Source organism: Mustela erminea, chromosome 6, assembly GCF_009829155.1.
Source record: "Mustela erminea isolate mMusErm1 chromosome 6, mMusErm1.Pri, whole genome shotgun sequence".
Taxonomy (NCBI): domain Eukaryota; kingdom Metazoa; phylum Chordata; class Mammalia; order Carnivora; family Mustelidae; genus Mustela; species Mustela erminea.
In genome coordinates this window covers 53,608,512-53,618,954 of record NC_045619.1, presented here as the reverse complement: position 1 = coordinate 53,618,954, position 10,443 = coordinate 53,608,512, and the positions used below count along the sequence as shown (strand labels likewise).

The 10,443-nt window shown below is 44.5% G+C and overlaps 1 protein-coding gene across 1 annotated transcript; it reads right to left on the bottom strand.

Moving 5' to 3' along the window:
* Positions 1-480: 480 nt before the first annotated feature.
* GABARAPL1 (GABA type A receptor associated protein like 1) lies at positions 481-9,262 on the bottom strand. Its single transcript, XM_032347258.1, has 4 exons — positions 8,890-9,262; positions 3,844-3,922; positions 2,688-2,806; positions 481-1,826 (listed from the first exon to the last, which is right to left on the bottom strand). Exons 1-4 carry the CDS (start codon positions 8,977-8,979, stop codon positions 1,761-1,763), a joined length of 354 nt encoding a protein of 117 aa, XP_032203149.1. The 5' UTR covers positions 8,980-9,262; the 3' UTR covers positions 481-1,760.
* Positions 9,263-10,443: the final 1,181 nt, after the last annotated feature.

Here is a 10,443-nt window from a genome sequence, read left to right as displayed (position 1 = left end):
AGAACAGGTTTGGCTGAGACTCAGACTAAAACCAGGTAGAAAGAGCAATGCCTCTCCACCTTGAGCGTGCAGCAGAAATTAGGAGCTGGTTAACAGCACAGATGCCTCTGCTGAGATTCTGAGTCCGCTAAACCTGGAACGAGGCCCAGATATCTGCACTTCAGTGAGCACACCCCCGCCTTACCCCTTATAGTCTCACCCAGGCAGTGTTCCAGCCTCAGCTTGGAGAAACACAGAAAGCAATGACAAGGCATTATCTGTGGAGCAGAGAATCACAAACACATCACCCAGGCACCAGGCACACTGCCCCACCACACTCACCTCTGAACTTTAAGAGCTGAGTAAACTTGTCTGTGTCTGACCACATGGGAGCGTTCATTTCTAACAGCTGCCCTCACTCAAAGCTTTCTGCTCCTAGTCCACACACCATCTACTCACATGTACAGTCCAAAAAAGCAACATTTCTGAACACAGGTATGGTTTTCAAGGTATGCAATTATTTTATTTCTTTGCCTGACAGCATAAACTTCATTACACAAAAATCTGCAGCTGACAGAACGGACACAGATTTCTCCCACAGGAAGGACCCTTTTCATTAGCAGAGATGAACTGAAATGTCATGTCTTGAGTGCGATTCCTGCTCCCCACCCCCACCCACACAACCCCGAAAGTGAAAATAATCAGAATCCTTAGAATCCCTGTGAAGTATTACATCATCCCCTCACACCTGTCTAACTAGCAGCTGCAGGACATGAAAACCTAAATCAGGAGGCAGCTGGCCATCACTTAGCAGTTCTGTGTGCCTGGGACTGAGGGACAGCAACAAGGGAGCAAGAATCCTGGCTGAGTGAGAGGCACAGACAACAACCTGTCTCACCTCATACCTGCCCCTTCCACACCTAAGACATCTCTGTCCCTATACATGGAGCGAAGTTTGGGAAATGCTCAAGGAGTGGTTTTAGCCCGTAACTGGAAATGGTTGTGGCTCACTGCAGTCCCACAGAGGTGTGGGATAAGGGGCACCAGAGAGAGAGCAGGTTAGACAGAGATGCTCAACTTAGTCAATTCCAGTTTAATGTTACCAAAACTATCTTCAAAACCGTACCGTCCCTCATGCCTGGCCCCCATCTTCCAGCGCTGAGAGCGCCATCCCAATGTCTGCCTAATGTCTATCAGCATCACTGGGTGGCGCTGTGAGGTCTGGCTGTGGGATTATGAATGGGATGGGGTGGGGGCGTGGAGATAGGTCAGCGTCACAATGCTCTAATTACAATGGGCTTCTTTTGGTCCCTAGGAATGATCTACTACCAGTAGTCCTAAAACATCCTCATCCCCTTTCCCTACCTATCATGTGCAAATGTCAAAAATAGAATCTCTGCCCAAAGAGGAAGGAGAGCAGGAAGTTACTGGTGGTCCACAATCATCTCTGGCCCCAACTTGCCCGCCTCCTGCCTCTTCTGTGAAGTCACGCAAATATTAATTCACAGGAAGGTTGTGAAATTAAATCATCTTCATTCCTCTACCAAAGCCAATCCAACACCTCTGTCCTGACAAGCTTTCTCCCTGGGCTGAGGAAGCAGCAAAAAATATCAACTGAGCGTGTGAAAATATGATGACGGTGTGTGCGGTGTAGTGTTTCCAGATGTCTTCCCCTCTGTCTCCTCCACGGTGGGAGCCCTCCCTCTCTTTCCCCAAGTCCCACACACACCCCTCCCCCTACCCCCAAGTCCAGGTGCTCCCATCTGCTGGGCTTCCACCACTCACTTCCCATAGACACTCTCGTCACTGTAGGCCACATACAGAAAATAGTCTTCCTCGTGGTTGTCCTGAGGGAAGAGACAAGAGGAAAACATCACATTCATTAGCTTCAGGATTCTGAGCCTCACACAAGGTAGGTAGGTATGCAAGGCATCATTAGCCTCCACTGAGAAAAGAATAAAGAATACACAGAAGTGACTGGAATTCAACTTTTGAGTTCACAAAGAATCTTCAAGGAGAACATCAGTACATACAGATTATCAGAGATAAGAACATGACCCTTAAGAAAGCTCATTCCAGCAAGGGAACAAAGATACTAAAATATATATATACTACAATATACACTAACAGAGAATATATGCTACAGAATAAAAATGAGATTAAGAGATTATTAGAACAAGTTTACACAACTCACAGGGCACAATAAGAAGGAAGTACCACATGAAATCCTTTAAGGAATAATACAGCCACAAAATTGGGTGATACAGCATGAGCAAGTCCTTTACAATAGTTTTTTCATTAGATTCTGAATAGTGTACCAGTTAAACCAAATGAAGTCAGCAAATTATTGTCTCCAACTCAGTCTATCTGTTAAGACAATTTAAAGGCTTCACTTTGTACTTTAAAATCTCATTTTATTTGGAATTTGCAATTGGAAACAATTTCTTGCTGTTTCAATAAAGACGATCCAAGGTGAGAACCCTAGAATAAGGCAAAACTGAGAATTTAAAAAGAATGAATCCAGTACGCTGTTCAATCCCTAGAGGACAAGTGACATCTAACCGCCCACAGCCGTACACTGTGGTGTGTAAGAGGATACAGGGAAGTAACACCTCTTGCCCTACTTCCTAGGCGTGTTATCAGCAGATCCTGGAACAAAGGCTGGAGAACACAAGCCTGCATGGTATTGCTGTGACCAGGACACTTACCTCATACAGCTGGCCCATGGTAGCGCTAGTGGGAGGGATAGTGTTGTTGACAAAGAAGAACAAGGCGTCCTCGGGCCTCAGGTGGATCCTCTTCCGGATTAAGAAGTAGAACTGGCCAACTGGAAAAAGGAAGAAGGTTTCAGAAAAGGATTACGTAAGGGGAAGGGTGGGGGAAATGGATGGGACGGACACAGGACTCTACTGCACCTGCACCCTAAAAACTAGCAACTTTAAAGTAGTAAACAGAATCTCAGCAGAATCAAATACTGTCTTGTAACTTCAGAAATGGAATTACAGCTCAAAGAAGCCTCTATCTTCCCTGATGTGCAACCAAGAAGTTTACCCTTCAATCCTTTCCCGCTTTACTCAATTTCAGACATCATGCCAGCACCTCCATTCAAAGCCCGAGGAGACTCTGAGGGAATCCTATGTACATCTAGACCAGTACTGTCTAAATGGGATCTGAAAGGCACTTCCATCCCCATTCCCACCTTATGACAAACAAGTTATGGGGAGAGCTCTACTGGACTCCAGTAATCTCAGCATGGTCACTCATCCCAAAGTCTGGGCAGTAAGTGGGGTTGGGTTCAACACTGCACCTTCTATCGAACACACTGAAAAAGTTCTCGAAGACTGACATTCAAATCTAACAACTCTGGGGAAAACACATCTTCAAAATCTTTCCAGGGTTTTCTGGATTCACTGGTTATTCCATTAAGGATCATTAAGGTGAAGAATGTAGTCTTTGTAACCCTCAACAGTATCTACAAAACATATTCCCACAAACAGTAGTTTAAGGAGACAAAGTACTTAGCTGAGAAACTCTAAAATGTGATCCTCCCTCTGACTTTCCTTTTGGAATAAATTGTTAGCACAGTAACAAAGCAGATTCTAAAACACAGGCACCTGGTCACTGCTTTCAATGTTGCGCATTCTGCTGTATCTAAATCACACAAGACACTATGATGGGAAATGAGTAAGGTAACTGGCAAAGGAGAATGGCTGAGTCACTCCAGTTTGAGTCCCCTCTCTCGGGTGAATCCCACCCACTTTCTTCAACTCTACTTCCTCTCAATCCCACAATTTCACGCACACAGGAGGGACCAAAGAGGCTCTTCCATGGGAAGGAAGGTCTGAGGAGGGAGAAAAGCATTACCAGTGAGGTCAGAGGGCACCAGGTACTTCCTTTTGTCCAGATCAGGCACCCTGGCCTTCGGAGCCTTCTCCACAATCACCTGGGAGAGAGGAGGGGGAGAATGAAAAATACAGGACTCAATCTAATATTTTTCCTTCCACATTCTACAGTTACCCTACTGAGGTACATTTGTCTAGACCCAATAAAATGTTCCCATTTTTCATCCCCTTTCACCTCTTAGAAAACCTATGGGAACAAGGGCTTCCATAGTAAGGTGATAGTTCTATTACTGCAGTAAGAAGAGAATAGGAGAGGGCCAAAATGTAAACAGAACCTTGAGTTTAAGTAATTACAAGCTACCTGTCAGGTACAGATCTGCACTTCCCAGTATTTAATGAGAGCATAAAAAGGACTGTGGAATGTTCAGGAATAGCATAAAGGACATTAGAAGCAGGAAGGGAAAAATGAAGGGAAGGAATCCGGGGGAGATGAACCATGAGACACTATGGACTTCAGGAAACAAACTGAGGGTTGCAGAGGGGAGGAGGGTGAGGGAATGGGTAAATCTGGTGATGGGTATTAAGGAGGGATGGACTGCATGAAGCACTAGGTGTTATACGCAAACAATGAATCACGGAACAATACATCAAAAACTAACGATGTACTGTATTGGTGACTAACATAACACAATAAAAAAAGGAGGGGGAAGGTGGGGAAAAAAGGGAAAAAGAAAAAAAAAAAAGAGGACTGTGCATTTCCTCCAAGGCTCCCGAGTACCTACTAGTTTTATACTAATGAATGCTGCTTATTAAAGGTATAGATAAAATGTGGTTTCAATTTTATACTTTATTAAAATTTTGAAGAATGACTGCCAAAAAATGTTCTAGGCACATTTCATGTGAAAGAAAGTACCAAATCATACTTAAGAGTATGAGATCCTGTATTATGTCACTTCCAATAACCCATGTATCAACATTGATTAGGTGTTAGTATTTTAAAGGGATTTCAATATCTACATTAAATATTTCTAGATTACTTCAAATTTTACAGATCACATATTTCTGTTAACAAAAAAGAATATATATAAAAATTAAAGATTTTAAGCATAAAACTTTAAATATTCATTTAGTAACACTTATTTATGAAATAATTACAAAAATATGCTTAGTATTTATAGCTTACATAATGGAAATCATAAATATTTAAAATGTTTTATAAAACCATTAGCTTTAGATTTTTGGTTTAGAAAATGCAATCATTCCTGGTCAAACACATGGAGGGTTACAGAAGTAGAACTAACACTAGGCAAGTATCCTGAGGAACTGCGTGAGCTTCAACAGGTCACTTAACTTCTCTGAGCCACAGCATTCCAGTAAGACAGTACCTCTCCAACACATCTTTTATTGTTGGGGTTAATGTAGAGGATGGAATCAGCCATAATACCTGGCTTGCTAAAATGTTAACATGGAGGCTGCTGAGGGCATAGGTGGTTTCTGAGAAGGGCACAGGCCTTGCCTTTGGAATGCCAGGCCTGGGACTACTCTGCCACTAGAATGCCGCCGGGAGTTCCCTGAAGCTTTCTTCGTCCCAACAGCCACCCTGAGATCCCTGAGATCGAACAGATGTACGTACTGTCCCTTAGGCTAAATTTAGCGAAACTCGTAGAACATGCAGATTAGCACAGCGTATCTTTCCAGTAAACAGATCCTCCTAGGTTCAGTAAGACCCCTAGTCACACATCCTGTGCTTGAGAAACAGTGATAAGGATTTGTGACGACCCTGAAGGACCGATAAAATCGGGAGCAAAGAAGAGCAAAGGGTCTTCCTCTTGGGAGTACTGAACCCTTTGCCTTCTCTTCTCTTTCACAGCAAAGTTTGGAACAAGCGTTCCTCTTGTCAGTACAGGGATTGTGGGCTATTCCTGGCATTTTACAGTCACGGTACGGCTACAATAACCTTGATCCATGAAATTTTATGTAAAAATGACTTGTAAATTATAAAGAATTATCTTAATATATGAATTGACTTAAAGGGAGGGACTTGGGGCTTGAAGCTCTTAAGTGAAACACATTAAAATAGTAAAAAACATTATTTTGTTTCTGGAGAAAAAGAATACTGAACCAGGAAGACCAGAGGGACATGATCCCACTAAAAATTTAAAAATGAAAACTGGAGAAAAAAATACATTAATAAGAAATTTAAAAGGAAAAGTAAGAAGAGGTTCAGGGAGAGACCAGTGAAGGCCCAACAATGAGGATGGACAAAAGTCAGCAGGTTACTAAAATCAAAGGGAAAAGAGCGGGAGCCTAGCACTGTCTCAAAGGAACCCTGAGAGCTGCCAGCTCCCATCAGTAGGAAGCAATGGAAACAGCAAAAAGAGAGCAAAAAAAAAAAGGGGGGGGTGGATAAAATATACAGCAAGTAAGACATCCAGACAGGAGGGCAGGATTTGGAGAGGAACAGGAGGGTATTGGGTTATCATTAAGGCCTTGGCTTACCAGAAGATATTTGAGGTTTCCAGGAATCCCACCTCTACCCGTGGGCCCTTGACTAGATCAATTTCCTCTTTGGTTCTAAGGTTTTTCTTCTGTGCAATGTGGTCAGTATTCCACAGGGCCTTTGACAAAGTTTAAAGGCTAGACAATCTGTTCCTAAATTTCCTGCAGTGTTCCAGGTTTTCAATACATTGTAGCTATTAAGATACTTTAAGATCTCAAGAAAACCTCCCAAGTTATGAGCCCTCTGTTCTTTCCATGATAGCTAAGAGGTAAGTTGAGGCCAAATGAAATTGAGTTATGTGAGCAGTCTGGGTACTTGACTGCTTTGGTAACACCAATGGTCTAGTTGGAAGGAGCTTTAGAAATCACTTACGCTTAAGCCTCTTTTCTGTATACTGGACACTTTAGTACAGCAAGGTTAAGGATCCTGTCCAGAACTAGAACAAAAAATCTCCCAACTCAGAGCAGAGAGTTCTTCTTCCTCCATCACAACTACAAAGGTGGTCACAGGGTGAGCACCCGAGCAGCAGCTGGGAGGCTTATAAATTAAAATCCAACTTGGAGGAACCATGAGATCTGAGTGATGATTCTAACAGCTTACAAATTATCGCACAGGTAAAACACTTTTTACATCAAACAATAAGCAGGAAAATAGGGAGGATGAGTTGAAATATTCTAGGTGAATTCATGTAAATGACTGAGATGGGAAGGTCTCAGTTGTAAAGAAACACATGGGAATTCTAACTAGATTTAGGAACAGGTACATTTCAAAGTCTGTGACTTAGGCAGAGCTACTGGAATAGAGCCTCATATTTAAGAGAATTCTGAGTCAACGGGAGTCCGTGATGTTTCTGGCATCATATGACTCTCACGTTTTGAGGGCTGTGATGTTTTTTTCTTGATTCCCAATACTTAACAGTGTGAGGTACACAGTGCCTCCTTAATTGTTTGATAGAACTGTATTAGAAATTGAGAAACGATACGGCATGGAGAATCCAACAACCAGAGCTGGAATCTCAGCTCTGTCACACACCAGCCCACAGGAAACCTTTCGGAATACTTGATTTCTCTGAGCTACAGATCCTTCATTTGTAGAATGGGATTATAATGGTGTGAGGATTGAACTGAATAAAGTCAGAGCACGTACTGCCAGGTACAGAGTTAACTATCAATCAATGAAAGCTATCATTTTTAAACATTCTAAGAAAGTAGGATTGCTATCCTACAATCCGGGGAACTTCTGAAGCAGCCACCCTAGGTCCAGAGATTAAACAAGGAGAAGGATCATTTAGTCAGTGGGTAACTGGGCTAGCTCTGCTTTTTACCGGAACACCCTTGTGTGCAATTTCTGGTGAATGGTACAGCCCTAAGGTCTGGCTTCCTTATAAAGCACTGCAGGGAATTTCTACTGCTGGCAGAAGGCCTAAGTGGCTTCCAGTAGCTGTAATACCGTGAGAATCAGGTAAGGATTGGAGAAGAGTCCCCAAGAGTACCCCCCCCCCGCCCCCGCAGGTCAAGAACTGACACCAGATAATCACAATTACTTTACCTGTACATAATATGTAATCTTTATCCTAATATCCCCGCCTGAATATATCACAGTCTGAAAAGTCCCTGCTCCTCCATCTTCAAAACCTAAGGGTGGTTGTTCCTCCTACCACACTTAAAAGTCTTCTGCCTTCCAATCCGGGTGCGTAGCCTACATTACAGAAAACCAGGCAAGTGGTGGGGGAGGGGGTGACGGGAAAAGCGCCCGGATGCAGAAAGCTACCTTAATGTTTCCTCTGTTCCTCCTGACTGCCGGCACTCATTTTAACCACATAAACTGGACTCCAAAACGTCAAGAAAAAGGCCTCAGTTCTCGTTATTGCGTCCAGGTATAATCTGGTAGAATGAGTACCGGAGAGAGGCTGGCTGCATCCACAAATGCCCCCGGAGCCAAGAATGATGAGGCAATCGGGCTGTTGCGCAGAGAACGTGACCTTGTTTTCTGGGCCAGGCCTGTCTTGTGTCGCCCCCCCACACCCCCCCAACACATACTTTTCTAATTCTTATGGAATAAAAGAAAGGATCCTCTGGTTTCTGAATCTTTCCCTCCCAAACCCAATGTTATGAGGGCCAAAGTCAACTTAAGGGAGAAGCCCCTAAGGCAGAAACGGATGGACGCAATCCTCATCGCATCAAGCTATTTCCAGAAGATTTTCCCTGGGGTCTTAAAGCGAACAAATATAGGGTCCCAACCCGATCCTTCTCTCAGAAAAGGGCCACATTTTGAACACATCTCAACCTGCACATCCTCTGAAGACTGCTGAGTCACTCAAACGTAGGCTCCGCTCTGAAGATGCGGTCAGCTCTAAAGATGACGGGCCCTGGGGAGATGCGTTTTGAAAAATCTGCAGTGAGAACATCCATTCCACGGGCTCTCCTAGCAGTTTAAGGGCGTTCAGGGCTCAGTCATCACAGAGACCACCCTTCTTCCTGTGCCTAAGGGCAGCCATCATGACTCCCCCGTCCCCACAGCCCCCGCTCATCCTCTTCCCTCCCTCTCCCCGTTCCCCCTTGCACTCACAGGGACCCTGTCTGGATATTTCTTCCGGATCTTTTCTCCTTCCTTTTTCCGATACTCAAAGGGATGGTCCTCCTTATACTGGAACTTCATGATGGACCGCAGGGTTTCTAAGATCCCCGGACGGGGCCTGCCTTCCTCGCTGATGGTTGCGTGTCTCCCCGTCTCCCTCCCCTCCGCCAAATTTCGGGAGGTACGAGAACCGCCTCAGAAACGTCAGCTCCCGTCGCAACGCTGCTTGGCAGAGCTCTCAGAAGCGACGTCGGAGCCCCTCGGACGCAGGACGGACTGGCTCAGGTGGAGAAATCCCGGCGGCTTTTCCCGAGAGCCGGGAGCACAAAAACAACACGGCGGCGCGTTGGCATTGTGACGTCATGACGTCCCGCCTCCCCACCCCGCCCCCAGCGTTTGGACCGCGCCGGGTGCGGGGAAGGAACGAACGCGATCTATTTTCGAGGGGTTCTCTTTCAATCTAAACTTCCCTGTGTCCAGTTTGTTGCAAGCATGAAAAAAATTTTATCTCGAATTCTTGTTGTGACTGTGATATTAAAAAGGGCTTGAGTGCAAAAAATACGTTATAAAGATATGTTCTTCCCTCCTTCTCGCTGTTTCTTGGTTTGATCCAAAAAACAAACACAGAGGGCGAAAATCCAGCTTTTTCCTGCTTATTGGGATCTGGAGTGTAGGGAAGGAGGGAATGGGGGTCGTGTAATTCCTTTGGCCAGGACAGAACTGCCGGGTGCTTGCATTTTGTCCTGGGCTCCTTCCGTCGCGCCGCCAGCTCCCGGGATGCCGGGCTGGCTCCCTTCGACCCTGACCCCTCCTTCACCGCGCTGGCGTCATTTTGTTTGGGTCCTTGCTGCAGTTTGCTCTTAGAGTAGCAGCTAAAACAAAGCATGACTCAGGAATTTGAGGAGATGCACAAGGTGAAGGGCAAGCGATGTAATCAAGGTCTGGAGAAATGATGTCAGTCTTGACTGCTAAGGGCTTCGCTCATGTTCCAATATAGAAATGATTCACTTTCTCCTCTTAACTCAGAAGTTGGGCCCGTCTCCTGTAAAAGAAAATATCAAGGTTAACTCGATACTTCTTAAACATTACTGTTTTCTGCAAAAATTCACCAAAAGATGGTACTATTTGTGAAGTGTCCCTAAGGTGAAAATAAAGTGCCACCCAAAAAGCTGGTGGAAAACTGGTGGGCTAGGTGATACCGTTGCCTCCCTCTGACCCTCTCCTTTCCTAAGAATCTAAGGCCTTTCCGACCACATTGCAGTGATTCCAGGGACTTGTAGGGCCAGGGCAGCAAAGATGGTAATAGATACAGAAAAGACAGGAAGGACAGCTTTACTCTGTTTGAATCCCGGGAGCTCTGAAATATACAATGGTAGTCCCAGTCACCTATCTTCTTTTATCACGGCGTCAGTGTCTGGTTTAAAAAACAAACCCAAAAAGTCAAATACACACACACACACACACACGCACACACATATACATATATATTTAATATGCTTACATATATGTATGTTTCATCATTATATGTATATATAAGTTTCACCA

What these genes read in the sequence shown, in the direction of transcription:
- GABARAPL1 (XM_032347258.1), bottom strand. Translation starts at nt 8,979, where the DNA reads ATGAAGTTCCAGTATAAGGAGGACCATCCCTTTGAGTATCGGAAAAAG. An exon ending in AATATCCAGACAGGGTCCCT is followed by an intron (nt 3,923 to 8,889) that starts GTGAGTGCAAGG and finishes CCTCTCTCCCAG; the next exon opens with GTGATTGTGGAGAAGGCTCC. An exon ending in CCATGGGCCAGCTGTATGAG is followed by an intron (nt 1,827 to 2,687) that starts GTAAGTGTCCTG and finishes CTCTTCCCTCAG; the next exon opens with GACAACCACGAGGAAGACTA.